The sequence below is a fragment of the Triticum dicoccoides genome, chromosome 1A, assembly GCF_002162155.2.
Source record: "Triticum dicoccoides isolate Atlit2015 ecotype Zavitan chromosome 1A, WEW_v2.0, whole genome shotgun sequence".
Classification (NCBI taxonomy): domain Eukaryota; kingdom Viridiplantae; phylum Streptophyta; class Magnoliopsida; order Poales; family Poaceae; genus Triticum; species Triticum dicoccoides.
This window is the reverse complement of record NC_041380.1, coordinates 505,468,883-505,487,206: the sequence shown is the minus strand read 5'-3', so window position 1 is coordinate 505,487,206 and position 18,324 is coordinate 505,468,883. Positions and strand designations below refer to the sequence as shown.

At 46.9% G+C, this 18,324-nt stretch overlaps 1 protein-coding gene across 1 annotated transcript; it reads left to right on the top strand.

Moving 5' to 3' along the window:
• Nucleotides 1-8,122: 8,122 nt before the first annotated feature.
• LOC119283541 (protein MALE DISCOVERER 2-like) lies at nucleotides 8,123-13,054 on the top strand. The gene is made up of 9 exons (XM_037563041.1): nucleotides 8,123-8,744; nucleotides 8,852-8,987; nucleotides 9,521-9,592; nucleotides 10,148-10,291; nucleotides 10,371-10,490; nucleotides 11,111-11,544; nucleotides 11,681-11,871; nucleotides 11,952-12,084; nucleotides 12,205-13,054. The coding sequence occupies exons 1-9, from the start codon at nucleotides 8,651-8,653 to the stop codon at nucleotides 12,768-12,770; spliced, it is 1,890 nt and encodes a 629-aa protein (XP_037418938.1). The 5' UTR covers nucleotides 8,123-8,650; the 3' UTR covers nucleotides 12,771-13,054.
• The last annotated feature ends 5,270 nt before the right edge of the window (nucleotides 13,055-18,324 follow it).

Genomic DNA, 18,324 nt, shown 5'->3' with positions numbered 1-18,324 from the left:
ATGAATACTCGTGGTGACAATGGGGTATCATATTGATTCACTTGATATGTGTTCTGGCACTCAACTCATGGATTCCTGAGGTGAAATTGGGGTAATCTACGCATAGGGGTTGATGCACGTTCTTGTCTTTGTTTCTCTAGTAGAATCTTGGGGCACTCTTTGATATTCTTTGTGTTGGATCGAGTATTATGAATTTGAAATTATTTGGTGTTATTTTAGTACGAACTCTTGGGTAGATCGATCAGAAAGAATAGCTTCGAGGTGGTTTCATACCCTACAAACGATTTCTTCTTATGTTCTCCGCTAGATAGGAACCTTGGAGTGATTCTTCATCGCATGTTGAGGGATGGTTATATGATCCAATTATATTAGCATTGTTGAGAGATTGCACTAGCGGAAGTACGGACCCTAGCCCTCATTTTCAAGCATTGCAATACCGTTTGTGCTCCGTTTTATCAATTGCTACCTTGCTGTTTTTATTTATTCATATTATAAAAATATATTTCTACCATCCATATTACACGTTTATCACCATCTCTTTGCCGCACTAGTGCACCTATACAAATTTCCATTGTATTGGGTGTGTTGGGGACACAAGATATTTCTTGTATTTGATTGCAGTGTTGTTTGAGAGAGACCATCTTCATCCTACACCTCCCATGGATTGATAAATCTTAGGTCATCCACTTGAGGGAAAATTGCTATTGTCCTACAAAACTCCGCGCTTGGAGGCCCAACACGAGGCTACAAGAATAAAGTTGCATAGTAGACATCAAGCTCTTTTCTGGCAACGTTGCCGGGGAGGTCAGGTAAGCGGCACTCACATACCGTCAGTGAAGCTCTTTTCTGACGCCGTTGCTGGGAAGGTGAGTGCATGAAGGTATATCTATAGATCTTGCAATTGAATCTTTTACTTTCTTGTTTTATCACTAGTTTGGTTTATAAAAGAAAACTACATAAAAATGGAATTGAGGTTGCATCATATTATTGATCATCTTTATAATATCTTTCTTGAAAATGATGGTTCAGAAAACTGTGCTCAATTGTTAGAAGAAGAAGTCAATAAAATGTTTGGCACAAAATATTTGAATGATGAGCATGATGGCAATGTTGTTAGTATGAATTTTTTGAATATCCATGATGCTAATGATATGCAAAGCCATAAGCTTGGGGATGCTATGTTTGATGAAGATGATATTTTTAGTCCCCCAAGATTTGATGTGCAAATTTGCTATAATGATTGCATGCCTCCTATTTATGATGATTATAATGATGAAAGTGCATTTGGAGAGGTCATGACTTTATTTAGTGATGAATCCACCATTTCGCATGAGGCTTCAATTGACTATGATAACAAAGTTGCTATTTATGATGATTATGGTGATGACATGTATGCTATAAAGAATAATGATAACCATGAAACTTGTCATCATGATTTTAATTTTCACTCCCATGATAGTTATTTTGTTGAGTTTGCTCCCACTACTATTAATGAGAAGAAATTTGCTTATGTGGAGAGTAATAAGTTTTCTATGCTTTTGTGTCATGAAAAGAATGCTTTATGTGATGGTTATATTGTTGAATTTCTTCATGATGCTACTGAAATTATTATGAGGGAGGAACTTATGCTCGTCCTTAGCCAATCTTCGCTTAATCTGTAGGCCCTGTTTTGAGTTGCAAATATTAGCAACAGAACCAGTATCAAATACACAGGCGTTACTGCGAGCATTAGTAAGGTACACATCAATAACATGTATATCAAATATACCTTTTCACTTTCCCATCCTTCTTCTCCGCCAAATACTTGGGGTAGTTCCACTTCTAGTGACCAGTCCCTTTGTAGTAGAAGCACACAGTCTCAGGCTTAGGTCCAGACTTGAGTTTCTTCACTTGAGCAGCAACTTGCTTGCCATTCTTTTTGAAGTTCCCCTTCTTCCCTTTACCCTTTTCTTGAAACTGGTGGTGTTTTTGACCATCAACACTTGATGCTTCTTCTTGATTTCTACCTCCGCAGCTTTTAGCATCACGAAGAGCTCGGGAATTGTCTTATCCATCCCTTGCATATTATAGTTCATCATGAAGCTCTTGTAGCTTGGTGGCAGTGATTTAAGAACTCTGTCAATACACTATCAACTGGAAGATTAACTCCCAGCTCAGTCAAGTGATTGTGGTACCCAGACATTCTGAGTATATGTTCACCGACAGAACTATTCTCCTCCATTTTGCAGTTGTAGAACTTATTGGAGACTTCATATCTCTCAATCCGGCATTTGCTTGAAATATTAACTTAAACTCCTGGAACATCTCATATGCTCCATGACGTTCAAAATGTCGTTGAAGTCCCGGTTCTAAGCCATAAAGTATGGCATACTGAACTATCGAGTAGTCATCAGCTTTACTCTGCCAAATGTTCATAACATCTGGCGTTGCTCCTGCAGCGGGTTTGGCACCTAGAGGTGCTTCCAGGACGTAATTATTCTGTGTAGCAATGAGGATAACCTCAAGTTACGGACCCAGTCCGTGTAATTTCTACCATCATCTTTCAACTTGGCTTTCTCTAGGAACGCATTAAAATTCAACGAAACAACAACATGGGCCATTTATCTACAACAACATAGACATGCAAAATACTATCAGGTACTAAGTTCATGATAAATTAAAGTTCAATTAATCATATTACTTAAGAACTCCCACTTAGATAGACATCCCTCTAATCATCTAAGTGATGACGTGATCCATATTAACTAAACCATGTCCGATCATCATGTGAGATGGAGTAGATTTCAATGGTGAACATCACTATGTTGATCATATCTACTATAAGATTCACGCTCGACCTTTCGGTCTCAGTGTTCCGAGGCCATATCCGCAGATGCTAGGCTCGTCAAGTTTAACCCGAGTATTCTGCTTGTGCAAAACTGGCTTGCACCCATTGTATGTGAACGTAGAGCTTATCACACCCGATCATCACGTGGTGTCTCGGCACGACGAACTGTAGCAACGGTGCATACTCAGGGAGTACACTTATACCTTGAAATTTAGTGAGAGATCATCTTATAATGCTACCACCGTACTAAGCAAAATAAGATGCATAAAGGATAAACATCACATGCAATCAATATAAGTGATATGATATGGCCATCGTCATCTTGTGCCTTTGATCTCCATCTCCAAAGCACCGTTATGATCACCATCATCACCGGCTTGACACCTTGATCTCCATCGTAGCATCATTGTCGTCTCGCCAACTATTGCTTCTACGACTAGCGCTACCGCTTAGTGATAAAGTAAAGCAATTACATGGAGATTGTATTTCATACAATAAAGCGACAACCATATGGCTCCTGCCAGTTGCCGATAACTGTGTTACAAAACATGATCATCTCATACAACAATTTATATAATCACGTCTTGACCATATCACATCACAACAAGCCCTGCAAAAACAAGTTAGACGTCCTCTACTTTGTTGTTGCAAGTTTTACGTGGCTGCTACGGGCTTAGCAAGAACCGTTCTTACCTACACATCAAAAACCACAATGCGGTATAGTGATTGTTTTTTGATCTTCAGAAAGAACCATGTTCATTGAATCCGATTCAACTAAAGTTGGAGAAACTGACACCCACTAGCCACCTGTGTGCGAAGCATGTCGGTAGAACCAGTCTAGCATAACCGTATGTGTAATGTCAGTTTGAGCCGCTTCATCCAACAATACCGTTGAATCAAGAATCAACTAGTGACGGCAAGCAATATGTATATACCCATGCCCACAACTCCTTTGTGTTCTAGCATATAACATCTACGCATAGACCTGGCTCTGATGCCACTGTTGGGGAATGCAGTATTTCAAAAAAAATCCTACGATCACGCAAGATCTATCTAGGAAATGCACATCAACGAGAGGGGAGAGTGTGTCCACGTACCCTCGTAGACCGAAAGCGGAAGCGTTAAGTAACGTGGTTGATGTAGTCGAACGTCTTCGCGATCCAACCGATCAAGTACCGAACGCACGGCACCTCCGCGATCTGCACACGTTCAGCTCAGTGATGTCCCTCGTACTCTTGATCCAGTTGAGGCCGAGGGAGATTTTCGTCAGCACGACAGCGTGATGACGGTGATGATGAAGTTACTGACGCAGGGCTTCGCCTAAGCACTACAATGATATGACCGAGGTGGATATCTGTGGAGGGGGCACCGCACACGGCTAAGACAACTGTTAACTCGTGTTCTATGGGGTGCCCCCTCCCCCGTATATAAAGAAGTGGAGGAGGGGAGGGTCGGCCCTCTCTATGGCGCGCCCCAAGGGGGATTCCTACTCCTAGTAGGAGTAGGTTTCCCCCCTTTCCCTAGTTGGAGTAGGAGAAGAAGGAAGAGGGAGAAGGAGAGAAGGAAAGGGGGGGCGACCCCCTCCCCAATTCGCATTGGGCTTGGGGGGCACTTGGCCGCGTTCTCCTCTCTCCCACTATGGCCCATTAAGGCCCATTGACTCCTCGGGGGGTTCCAGTAACCCCCCGATACTCCGGTAATTGCCCGAACTTATCCGAAACCATTCTGGTGTCCAAACATAGCCTTCCAATATATCAATATTTATGTCTCAACCATTTCGAGACTCCTCGTCATGTCCGTGATCACATCCGGGACTCCGAACTACCTTCAGTACATTAAAACACATAAACTCATAATACTGATTGTCATCGAACATTAAGCGTGCGGACCCTACAGGTTCGAGAACTATGTAGACATGACCGAGACTCATCTCCGGTCAATAATCAATAACGGAACCTGGATGCTCATATTGGTTCCTACATATTCTACGAAGATCTTTATCGGTCAAACCGCATAACAACATACGTTGTTCCCTTTGTCATCGGTATGTTACTTGCCAGAGATTCGATCGTCGGTATCATCATACCTAGTTCAATCTCGTTACTGGCAAGTCTATTTACTCGTTCCGTAATGCATCATCTCATAACTAACTCATTAGTCACACTGCTTGCAAGGCTTATAGTGATGTGCATTACCGAGAGGGCCCAAAGATACCTCTCCAACAATCGGAGTGACAAATCCTAATCTCGATCTATGACAACCTAACAAACACCATCGAAGACACCTGTAGAGCATCTTTATAATCACCCAGTTACGTTGTGATGTTTGATAGCACACTAAGTGTTCCTCCGGTATTCGGTAGTTGCATAATCTCATAGTCATAGGAACATGTATAAGTTATGAAGAAAGCAATAGCAACAAACTAAACGATCATAGTGCTAAGCTAACGGATGGGTCAAGTCAATCACATCATCCTCTAATGATGTGATCCCGTTCATAAATGACAACTCTTGTCCGTGTCTAGGAAACTTAACCATCTTTGATTAACGAGCTAGTCAAGTAGAGGTATACTAGTGACACTCTGTTTGTCTATGTATTCACACATGTACTAAGTTTCCGGTTAATACAATTCTAGTATGAATAATAAACATTTATCATGATATAAGGAAATATAAACAACAACTTTATTATTGCCTCTAGGGCATATTTCCTTCATACAAAACATGGGCACATTTACTAGAAACATAAAAACACACAAATAATATCATAACTAATATCCACGTGTTAGTATACTGCCTGATATTCACGTACCCATTTACTAGTGTTTTGAAAAAAAAAAAGATGTGGATCTCCCCCTCCCCTCACCCCCAAAAAAGCCCCCAAATCATGGTCTCCCCTGGCCGCTGCCGTCGACGGTGCCGACCGAAGGCGGCGGGTGGGTGGGCGCGCCCCGTCGGGCTCCCTTCGCGCGGAGGCGAGGTGACAAGCGGGCGGCGAGGAGGTGTGGTGGTGCTGGTCGAGAGGCGCGGGGGAGGAGTTGGGATGCATAACGGAGGCCCCGGTGGGGCTGTGGAGGTCCTGGAGCAGGTCGGCGCTGCACAGCAGAGGGCCCTGGAGGAGATCTGGTGGCGGCGACCCGTGCTGATCCGAGCCCGATCTGGGCTTTGTGGGCTGCTCGCGCAGAAGTGCCATGATTGGCCACTCGAAGCTGGAGTGCTTGCATCAGCAGCTACGGGCGGGGGTGGAGGACCCTCTGCTATGCGGGAGGTGGATGGTGGGCTGAGGCAGTGGTCTCGCTACGTGCAGGAGGTGGAAGACGGTGTGCTCTCAGCCATGCGGGTGTTGGTAGACCACGACTTCACGGCTACAACGATGAGGTGATGCGGCGGCGGTGGTGTGAGCCAATTTGGACAAGGTTGTGCCAATCCTGTGGCAGGGATGTAGTTGTGTGACTATACGGACGAAAGTCCTGCCCGTCTCCGGTCGGTGCAGGTGGCGACGGTGCTCATGGGTGTCGTTTTCCTCCTTGGAGGCGTCACCGAGTGTGTCGGCATCTTCCTTGCTTTCCCTTAGGGTTGGCAGTTGTCTCCGGGCAAAAGCCTTGGTCCGGAGTTGGATCGGCGCGATGGTGGCGTCTTCGACGTCGTTCCTTCGTTGGGAGCATCATGTTAGGAGACACTACCCGAGGTTCTATGTGGCGCTCCTCCGGTGCTCGTCGTTGTCCAAGGATGAGCTTAAGGAGTGCAATGTACGTCGTTGCCGGTGAGCCCAAGCCCGTGCTTTCCTTGGACCGAACAAGTTCCTCCATCTCCCCACCACCTTCTTTTAGGCATCAAGGGTGGATGATGCATCGACGAGGGACGTTCAGTTGGAGTTGTCTTCGGAGGTGACCGGCGTCGGTCGAGACGCGGTGCTGTTGCTTAGCTTTGGATAGACACTTCTACTTTGTATTTGTGTTGTCTGTGATGGCTATATTCGAACTAGCTTGGGTGTGAAGTTGTGTTACACTTGTTGTTCGTAGCAAGTTGTAGCTCTCTTGTAATTAAAATTCTACCTTTTATAAAAATATGATACGCCTAAGCGTACTTTCGAGAAAAAAAGAGATGTGTCAACCAAACCAAACAGTGCCGAGAAACTTCAGCGCGACGGTATAAGACTAGTCATAGTGGGTAGTAACTTAGACTAGTAACATGCATATGTCACTAGTCTATGTTACTACCTTTATATTGGGAAGTACTACCTCCGTCTCGGTGAATAAGTCATTCACATAGTTCTAGATCGACTATTTAACTATCTAAATATGTATTATATGTGACAAAAAATATATATTTAAAAACTACATTCGTGTAGAAATCTATTGATATATTTTTCATGACATATAACACATATTTATTTTCTCAAATCGATGACCTAAAACTACGCGAATGACTTATTCACCGAGACAGGGGTAGTAACATATGTGAGGTGTCATGCAATAGATCATTTATTAAGTTGTAGACTCATCTTGTCTTGATACGTGTGATGTTACAGTAACTAGTTATGTTACCACATGCCCCTCTTTCCTCATTACTCCCTCCTTTCCGGTTTATAAGGCTTATCTCAAAATTTTGGTTTTTCCATTTTATAAGGCTCAATTTGATTGTTCATCATCACAAGTTCAGATTCTAAGGTGCATTAAATAATTGCATGCAAGTATGAAAAGAAAATTGACCGATACATGTACATTATGCATGCATGCATTGCAATTAATACATTGGCAAACATAAAATTTTGAGGAAAACAAAAGCATTAATTGGATGCTTTGCAAATTATAAAAAGTATTTCACCACTCACCATCTACCTTGATTGATGAGATTTTTAAATTGAGCCATATAAACCAGAAAAGAGGAGTAATTACTCGCCACATCATCTGTTTTGCCTAAAGATATGTGATGTTACCACCTATATTACTCCCACTGTGGTTATTCTATAAACACAACACAGACCGAGGCTGCTTTCGTGGCGCACCTCCTCCGTCATTTCATCTCACGCCCAATCCACATCCACGTGACGCGACGTTCCAACCACCATTGACCTCACCCTGTCCCGGCACAGGAAAAACAAATCTCTGAACAAGTCAATCACGCCCCAATTTTTGTCCGGATCAATCACGCCCCAATTGGCCACGCACGAATTACGTTCGTTTTTCCACACTAGAGACTAGACCAGGCGACCAGCCCAACAGAAGCCTGTGGTGAAAGGGAACGAACGGACGGCGCCATTTCCCTCTCGCCCCGTTTGAACGATTCCATTCCGTCCTCCTCCTCTCCGCGTGGGTGCGTGCGTTTTCCAGGCTAGTACAGTACGTACGCACGCCATTAGTGCGCCCGATTGCGCGTCCCGCACCGCCACCCGCCCGCCACCATTCCACCATTCACACCGCCTCTCCTTCTCCCTCTCCCCCTCGTCGCCGCCTCCCCTCCTCCCGTACTACTACTTTTCTCCGGATCCACCGGGATTAGCAGACCAAGCGGCCGATTTGGTCACGTGTTCGCCCCTTGATTCCTTCTTGGCGGCGGCGGCGGCGGCTGTCCCGCTGGTCCTCCTCCCTCCTCCTTCCCCGCGCTCAATCCGCCCCGCGTTCCCCTGCTGCTCCAGCCAGCCAGCCCGCGTTCTGCTCTCCAATCGCTCCGGACCGGGAGGAAAGCAAAGATCGAAATACTTGCGGAGCTGACAGTTCTTTGGAAAGATCGACCGGAATCAGGAGCGCGCTTCTTCCGGTGCCAGTTCTTGGAGCAGCAGTTCTTGGGAGGTCGCTCGCGTTCTTGCGGAGTTGCGTCGGACATGCGGAATTGCCGGAGGAGAGGCCCGGCGGCGCTCTTCCTGCTCTGGTTCCTGGCGACGGGCTTCCAGCTGTGCGCGGCCCTGAATCACGAAGGTGCCGGGTCGTGGCTTCGGTTGCTTCTTCTTTCGGCTTCGGTTTGTTGTTTTTCCAGCTTCTTGGTTTGACTCTGTTCGGGGCCTTGTTTGCTGGATTCTTTGCAGGTCATGCGCTTCTGAGGTTCAGGGAGATGGTAGAGGCTGATCCGCGTGGTGCTCTGCTGGATTGGGATGAAGGCCACGCTACCCCTTGTTCTTGGTTCGGCGTGCAGTGTTCGGATGATGGACGGGTTGTAGGCCTGTAAGTTGCTTTCTTTGCACAGAAAAAGATGGAACACGGATTTGTCATTTCTGCTTATTTGGAACAAATCAACGCCTGAATTAAACTGTTAAGAAGAAAACGAAGGGATATACATCACATTTTACCTGTTTAGGCTGATTATTTTTGGTATTTGTGGCCATTAGCAGACCTGCAGAATCATATTAGTACGTTGTCTTGCACCGTTGGAATAATGATTGGCATTTTCTTGTTCTAAATTATAAGGCATTCCATCCAACTGCATTTAGGGAGCATCTTTCTTTGGATTCGCAGTTTGTTGACCGTCCTGATAAGGAGGGCCCTTATTAACACTTCAAAAAAGGAAATAGGGCCCTTTACAAGTCTGCATGTGGAGCATGAGCTGTTTAGTATAGGATGCCCATCTTATGCAGTTACGTTTGCTCTGTTTAAATTGTTTTCTTTCATGTGTTCTGTTTGCAATATTTCCCTATGATCTGATTGATAATATGTATTTTGATGTTTTTGACTAATTTGTGTGTGCCTTTGCTTTGTAGGAACTTGTCAAATCTTGGTCTGAAAGGCGTGTTATCTCCTGAGATTGGACAGCTTATTAATATGCATTCTCTGTAAGCATATCCTGCACTTCCTTCAGTGATATTTACTCTGGAACACCTTGATATGACATTACACGTTTCACACTTCGAACCATAAGATAGTATTTGATATTTCTGAAACTACCACTGGATAAGAGTCATTTTGCACTTCGATCTAGGATTTTATGTTGAGCACAACAGTAAAGCTGTAACTTTGTAGTGTGTATGTTTTCCTTATGAGGCTTGTGACCTTTTCAGCTTTTGAGCTGTCAATTAGGGCACATTGGCTAGCTTGATGGAATACAGCCTGCATGAATCTTATTCAAGTACATGATTGTTTGATTGCAAATAGACCCCCCCCCCCCTCCCCCAAGAGCCACCCACCCCTGCAAAGAGCTCTGTATTTTTCCTATCGTTAGTAGCATCATAAATCTTAACTGTTGAATTATGTATGCCCATTCAGGCCTTCACCAAGAAAGCATCTTGTATCTACAAATACCATTTTTTGTATCTTATGCACTTGTGTTACTTCTGAAATGATGTTCGCTCTTCAAACTTTTCTGATCTATTTTTCTTCCATCTATACAGTGTACTGCACAAGAACTTGTTCTATGGTACTATCCCTAGAGAGATAGGAGATTTACGGGAGCTGAAGGTGTTGGATCTGGGGTACAATAACTTCAATGGATCAATTCCATCAGAGCTAATAAACATTTTATCCCTGGAGTTTATGTGCGTGCGAACTTCGATATGTGTTTTTTCCATTTCAGTTTAACTTCAAACTTGACTGACCTTACTACTTGAATTGTAGCTTTCTTAAAGGAAACAGACTTTATGGTGATTTACCTCTTGAGCTAAATGAGCTCATCAGTCTTTGTGAGTCTCAGGTTCACCAAGGCAGGGCTTTGTCAAATAGGATGCCCACTGCAAGGTTTGTCTGAGCTTTCTTCTACTTGCATATCTGAGAGTTAAACTTGTGATTATGCAAGGCTTGAGTGCAAGTTCAAATCAAAAAGGGATTAGAGCAAGCTTGATTTTGGGTTTAAAAAAATCCCACCCTGCTCCTGCAATCACATGTCTGTTAGCTGAAATATTTTAGAATTTCGACTCAACAAATATCAGAGCTTTTGTTAGGAACTGTTCCTTCCTCGGTAAAATGGTAAATTACATCCTAGTCTTTCGTAGCAGTGTAAGGCTACCTCAATGGATCAAATGGACGTATGGCTTGTTGGATGCTCCTCTTACTTGAACACCAAGTAGGCAGTAACTACTAAGACCAGTATAAATATTTTGTTAGGAGAACTTACTTTATAACACATGTCTGGAGTTCAGTACTTCAGACTGTCATAGGCACCATTACTTGGTTACTAGGTATACTTACATTTTGGTCTACAACGGATTCTTGGTTGATGAAACTTTTATTGAATATTTTTCCGTTAGGGTGATCTAGTAAGGATGACTTGGAAATTTTATGGCTTCTTTTGCAGGATTTTTTGTTTACTGCAAACATGATCGTTTGTTTCCTCTAACATTCAGTTATTCACTATGTAGGGGTGAGGACAGCGCTACAACCAGAAGACTTCTAGCAGGCAAAGAAAATCATTCTCCAAAGAACGAGATGCTTGGTTCTGAAAATTCTGTATTAGAACCATCAGATGTGATCCCTTTTTTTAAGCTCCATGAACCCCACAAGGATCCAGCACCACCAGTTTTGCCCCATGCCTTGACACCACCTCCTCCTTCTGAACCTGCTCCTTCCCTTGCCTCTCTTGTATCTCCGAACAAAAACCAAACCGCAAGCAAAGGGAGCAAGAGCAAGAGCGGGAAGAGCAATTCTGTGACGATATATGCATTAATAGGAGCAGCGATTTGTTTTGTGGTTCTATCTTTGTCAGCTGCAATATTTATTTGCTACCGCCGTGGGAAGGCTAGCAGTGTTGTGCCCATGTCTTCAAGTAGGGAACTGCAGACCACTATCCTGGGAGGTTAGTGTGCTGACAGATTTGTTTTTTACATGTTAAGATGCATTTCTACGATCATGATAGCAACAGTGTGTGCTTCTTCTAACGCACGCAACAGAAATTTGGAGTCAACTGTGAAATTCTGACTTCTATTTTGCAGGCATAGCTTTATTCAGACGGTCAGAGCTCGAAACAGCCTGTGAAGATTTCAGCAATGTAATCGGTACGCTACCTGGATGTACATTGTATAAAGGAACTCTTCCATGTGGAGCTGAAATAGCTGTTGCATCTACACTGATAAAACATGCCTACGGGTGGTCTGTTATAGCCGAAGCACAATTCAAGAATAAGGTATCTAACTGGGTTTTCTGTCTCATTCTTAACGCTGTAAGATGCTGAGTTTCTAACATAGATATGATGTTTTATTCTAGGTTGAAATGTTGTCGCGGGTGAACCATAAGAATTTCCTGAAACTTGTGGGTTACTGTGAAGACGAAGAACCATTTACCCGGATGATGGTGTTTGAGTATGTTTCAAATGGATCCCTATTTGAGCACTTGCACGGTAAGAATTCCCAAGCACATTTTGTTATTCTTCTTGCCAAGATGACTCGTGCTACTAGCTTACTGGCAGTTATACTGTCCATGATTAGTTAATGCTAACATCGAAACATTTCTGTTGCAGTTAATGAGGCAGAGCACTTGAACTGGCAGTCGCGCCTGCGGATGGCGATGGGAGTAATATACTGCCTGTACCACATGTACCAGCAGTATCCTCCTGTGATCCTAAGAAATCTGAACTCGTCGTGCATATACCTGACCGAAGACAACGCTGCAAAGATTTCAGACATCGGTTTCGGCGATGACTGGAAAGAAGGCGAGGACGAATTCGATGAGCCTGAAGAGTGCACCATAGTGTATAGGTTTGCCTTGCTTCTGCTTGAGACGATCTCTGGAAGGCGTCCGTTCTCCAATGACACCGGCCTCCTGATTCTGTGGGCGCACCGGTACCTCACCGGCGAAAAGCCCTTGACGGGTATGATTGACCCGACACTCAGATCAGTCCCCTTGGAGCAGGTCGCGGCGCTGGCAGAGCTGGTGAAATTGTGCATAAGAGATGACCCCTGGCGGAGGCCGTCGGTGGGGGAGGTAACCCGGAGGATGCAGGAGATCACTGGGTTCTCTCAGGATCAGTCGACCCCAAGGAATAGCGCATTGTGGTGGGCTGAGCTTGAAATCCTAACGGTATAGAGAAATGCTAGCCCATTGTGGAATTGCCTTGAAGCCATTCTGCAGTCCATTTGGTAGAAGGATCAGAGGAAATTGTACAGTCTGGGTTTCTTACTCCTTAGGCAGGCATACAGGTGTACAGATATGCCTGCACTGCTCACACTATTCTTTCGTTCTTTGGTAGATATGTTCTTTTTTTTCCTTGTTAAATTTGACTAGTGAAATCCTGCAAAAGCTTGTAAGGCGCAAATATGTGCCAAACATTTGTAAATAAAGTTTGAAATGTGAAACAACTTGTTTCAACAGTTCAGCGGAGACTTGAAATATTTTGAAAAAAAAAGTGAAGACTTGAAACGAAATGTACTATGTGCAGGTTTTTGGCTCTCGTGTCGATCATCTTTTGCTGTTCACAGTGTTGCTCCCGCGCGCGTGGCAGAGCCACGACTCGGACGGCGGCTTCACCTGCAGCTGCAGCTGCGGCATCCGCCCGGACGTCGAGTGCAGCGGTGAGGAGGCCGCCTTGCCGCTCCTCCTCTCCCTGCTCATCCTCGGGCTACCGCCGCCGCCGCCGTCCGTGCCCGATCGGGCCAGCCGGCTCAGGGCCTTCCTGGCGTCGGCGCAGTACCTCTTGCTCGTGCCAAGGATCGACATGCCCAGCCCGGGGCCGCCGGGAGTCGACCACTCCTTGCCGCTGCCGCTGCTCTTCTCCTCGTACCAGTGCGACGGGTCGCCGTTCCGTAGCCCGAGCTCCTTCACCAGGACGTCGCCCATCGTGGTGCTCCGGCGAGGAGGGGAGGCGCGGGGGTGCCGCGGACGCGCCGGGCTCCACGGGAACCCGCACAGCACTGGCTTGACGCACCAGGGGAAGAGCACCGTGAACCCGCATGACCTCGGAGGCGTCTCGTCGCCTCGCGCCTCCTCGTGGCGCCACGCTATCTCCTGCGGCGGCGTGCCATTCCAGCTCTCCTCCTCCTGCTGGACAGTGGGAACGCGGCGCTCGCGGCGTGACGTGTGCGTCTCGAGCCTGGCCGTGGCCGGCGCCTCGTCCTCGTCGTCGTCGTCGTGCTCGGAGCGGCGCGCGGCGCGGCGCGGGGATTTCTTGGCGCGCTTCTCCGTGGACGTCCTGGCGATGGCGTTGGCGGCCGGGAGGAAGCGGTCCATGATGAAGCTGGGCAGGCGCCTCGACGCGGCGCGGCCGTCGATGGAGCTCAGCCGGGCGGAGAGCGCGGCGAGTCGGTCGGACGACGAGATCCTGTCGACCGCGTCGGAGAAGGTGTCGTCGTCGTCGTCGCTGCTCGTCGCGTCGGTGGTGGCGTTGCCTCCGTGGTACGCGCGGCCTTGGCCGCCGCGCCCCGGGGGCGGCCTCGGGGGCAGCCAGCCCCGCTCCAGCGACGCGCCGCCGGCCTTGGGTACGCCCGGGGAGCTCTCCCACGAGAAGGGCACGTGCGTGCGCTGCGGCGACGCGGCGCGCGCGCCGCGCGGCGTGCCGGCCGCGGACCCGCAGCAGGAGCGGCGCGGCGTGGGGAGCGGCGAGTCGAGCAGCTGCGCCACAACGTGCCCGTCGCTGGGCTTGCGCCGCCGCCGCCCCCGGTGCTGCTGCTGCTCCTGCCCCTCGTATCCGCCCCTGGCCGTGACGATCTCCATGCCGGCGACGGCGCTGCACCTGCAGTGCACGGTCGGCTACGCAACCACCACCACCGCTGCTGCTGCTGCTACTCCCGCGGCGCGCTGGAGCTGCGGTGCATGCAACAGTGGTACGACCGGGGGCGCGTATAAAAGGCGGCGTGGCGCGGTGGTTGCGCGCGGGCGGGCATTGGCGCGACGGAGCACCGGCAAAGGCGACGCGAGGCCGGTGGTTGAGCGTTGGTTCGGCGCGCGTGGGGGGAGCTCTCAGCTCTGTCGATCTACTTCCCGTGACGCCGTTTATAGGCCGCAATGGAGGTTGCCGAAAGGGAAGGGAGCCGCTCCCGGTGGAAAACTTTAGAAGGCTCCGGCGCGGGATGGGCGGCATTTTTTTCCTTGTTCGTGGAATTCCAGCGTGATTTATTTCGGATTTTCCACTTTGTCAATAGGATCGCTTGAAACGAGTCGCACTCGTACTACTCCACGGAGAGTGGAGCTGAAGAGGTTTCCCTGCCGAACTGCCGTCATGTGTAGAAATGTGGGGCTGAACTGCCATGCTGGGAATCACAATGTGCCAACTCTTTGGTATGTAAATGTTACTACATCTTCAAACATCGGGCGGTTCTGGTAATCCTAAATAAGGGTTTGTCTAGGACACATCTAGATGTGCCTTAGTTATTACACATCTAAGTGGCTCAATCAAACTAGAAAGGAAAAAGAAAAAAGAGGAAAGAAAATGTTTGCACAAATCTCCGTGTAAAATCAAGGACATGAGACTTAGAGGGTGTTTGTTTTCAGGGACTTATTGGTCTAAGGACTTAAATAAGTCCCTATAAGTCCCATCTAAACCAAACAGGAGGGACTTATAGGGACTTAAAGTGGGCATTTGGGACTTATGAAATAAGACTCTCAAGGAAGGACTTATAGGGACTTATAGTTGTAATATGGTCTTATGGAGACTTATAAGTCCCAGAACCAAACAGGTAGGGACTTTTTAGGGACTTGGGACTTATAAGTTGGGACTAAAAAAAGTCCTAAGACTTATGAACCAAACAGGGCCTTAGATGTGCAATACTTAGGGCACATCTAGATATGCTTTAGCAAAACTGCCTAAATAAATAGCCAACGAAGAAAAAGTTTTCTCAGTCGTCTGATCAACTTGTTGTTATCCATCTGCACTTGTACGAATCTACTGCCACTGTAAACACATATAAGACGTTTCAGTTCACTATAAAGTCGTCTTTTATTTCTTTACAAAGGGAGAAGATGTTTAGATTGAATTAATTGTAGAGTCAACCTAGAAATTGTTATTTTTCTATCACTTTAGAAATAGCAAACCGTTCAAACAGATATGTAGATAGATAGCCAGTAGGTTGTTAGACCTGGTTTGGACAGATTGATTGCTTGCCTCCTGTCTGAAACATCAATAAAACACAAACAAAAAAAGGTGGGCAAAGGCAACAGTAGTGTCATAGGCAGGCGTCTCTGGCTGCTTGATGGATGATCTTCAGTCTCTTAGCCCGTCCTTTTGAATTGGGTTGTCGTTGTGGGTTGGAAGGTGTATAATGTCTTCTGTCAAGGTGTTTTTGTCAGGGTTCACATGCGTAGTAGCAATGTCGTGGTTTGTGGATGTTGTGTAATCAGAGAGTCTAGCAGAGCGTCGCCTATGCGGTTGTAGGTTTCTTGTCATATGAGTAGTTAGTTCGTGCTTCGTTTGTATTGGTTTTCGCTCAATTTTCCGTTAATTAATTGGGTAATTCTCTTCTTCTTAATTAATTGATGAGGCAAAAAAATTACCTTCATTTAGAAAAAAAGATAGATAGGCAGCAAAGATCCTGCTTACCTTCTCGAACACTTTGTTGTTTTAAGCTCCCGAATGGATTGTTCCACATGGATCCGAGCGGGAGGGGATTTTACAGAGAGACGTTTACTTAACCGTTATTAATCACAGGCTGACGATCCCAATAGTAGCATCGGGTCACCGGCATTCCATCCGCTCCGCGTGAGATCGAGAGGGCAAACCCAACGGCACGCCAGTACTAGTGCTTCCGATGAGGCGTTGGCAGTGGCAGGTTTCTCCTGATGTACGGAGGTGTACAGTGTACTTAGACCAACTTCACCACACGATCTCAAACGGACGTCCGTTTTGTCCTGTTTTTGTTCCTTTGGATAGGGATTTGGGGTCGTGTCCGGGCCTGTCCTAGGATACGGTGGCCGTGCGCCCAGCGCGCTGCCGCATCCTTTTGCCCCATCCTGTCCGTCAGGGCCAAGAAATGCCCAAATTTGCATTAAAGCTACTTTCGAACCCAAATTTTTGTCTGAAAATTAAAATAGTTTTACAACCCAATTGAAATTGTCTTTAATAAAATAGTTTTACAACCAAATCGAAATTGTCTTGACTGAACATAAAATGGACAAATACATCTATTGATTGCCAATGTGATCCCACACGTACTCAACCAAGTCATTTTGAAGATTCACATGAGTGTGCCAATCACACATCTCATGGTGGAATTGGGCAAACTGTTCAAATGTGGCCGGGTCTTGGTGCAGGGGCTCAATATTTTCACCTTGATAATCAAATCCTTGGTCGAAGATACTCTCATCACGCTCGTCCTCGACGATCATATTGTGCATGATCACACAAGCAGTCATCACCTCCCAAAGCTTCCCTTCATCCCATGACAGTGCAGGGTTTCGAACGATACCCCACCGGGATTGAAGCACACCAAAAGCACGGTCCACATCCTTTCTAACACTCTCTTGCATTTGGGCAAATCTCTTTCTCTTCTCCCCTTGGGGTTTCGAGATTGTCTTCACAAAAGTTGACCACTGAGGATATATACCATCTGCTAGATAGTATCCCTTGTTGTAATGGTGGCCGTTGATCTCAAAGTTGACAGGTGGAGAGTGGCCTTCTGCAAGCCTCGCGAAGACTGGAGAACGCTGCAGCACGTTGATATCATTGTGAGAACCTGCCATGCCGAAGAAAGAATGACATATCAAAAGATCTTGTGATGCCATCGCTTCTAATATGACAGTGCACCCGTTAACATGCCCCTTGTACTGGCCCTGCCAAGCAAATGGACAGTTCTTCCACTCCCAGTGCATACGATCTATGCTGCCAAGCATACCTGGAAAGCCTCTAGCTGCGTTGGTCGCCAACAATCTCTCTGTATCAGCGGCAGTTGGCCGCCTCAAGTACTCTGGGCCAAAGACCTCGATCACAGCCTGGCAAAACTTGTACATTGACATCAGACATGTTGTCTCACTCATACGCACATACTCATCCACCATATCGCCTGGAATTCCATATGCAAGCATGCGGATGACCGCGGTGCATTTGTGGTAGGAGGAGAATCCAAGCTTGCCAAGGGCATCCGTCTTGCACTCGAAGTATGGGTCATGAGCAACCACTCCCTCTCGGATACGATTGAACACATGCCTTGCCATACGAAAACGACGACGAAATTTATCCGGCCTGAACAGCGGGGTGTTGGCAAAGTAATCTGCATAGAGCAGGGCGTGGCCTCTCTCCCTGTTGCGGTTCAGGTTGGGAGCACGGCCAGGGAGTGACCCCCTGTACCGAGGAAGCTGCCGTTGAATATGGTCGTGAACGACCAGTGCAGCCACCACAAGATCGTCATCATCCGACGACGAATCGTCCGATGAACAAAGGAAGTGATGGAAGAAAAACTCGTCTCCACTGTCCATACCTTTGTTGGCAAAAGGTCGAACACCTTGCGGGCGTGGTGGCGAAGAGGCTGCGATGATCACCTCGACGCAGTAGGGTGGTTGCCGGCCGGCTACATGCCGCTCTGGAGCTCTCGTCGGAATCTGCCTCGGCCGCCGTGGTACGTCGCCGGCAGTCGTGTCCCCTCTGCCACCGGCAAGGACGGTGACGGCCAAACCTCCTCCGATCGACGACCAAAACTACGGCGGAAGCGTGGGC

Excerpts from the sequence above, each read along its gene's own strand:
- LOC119283541 (XM_037563041.1), top strand. The coding sequence starts at position 8,651 with ATGCGGAATTGCCGGAGGAGAGGCCCGGCGGCGCTCTTCCTGCTCTGG. Across the intron at positions 9,593-10,147 it reads CTTATTAATATGCATTCTCT|TGTACTGCACAAGAACTTGT; the intron begins GTAAGCATATCC and ends CCATCTATACAG. Across the intron at positions 11,545-11,680 it reads GCAGACCACTATCCTGGGAG|GCATAGCTTTATTCAGACGG; the intron begins GTTAGTGTGCTG and ends TCTATTTTGCAG.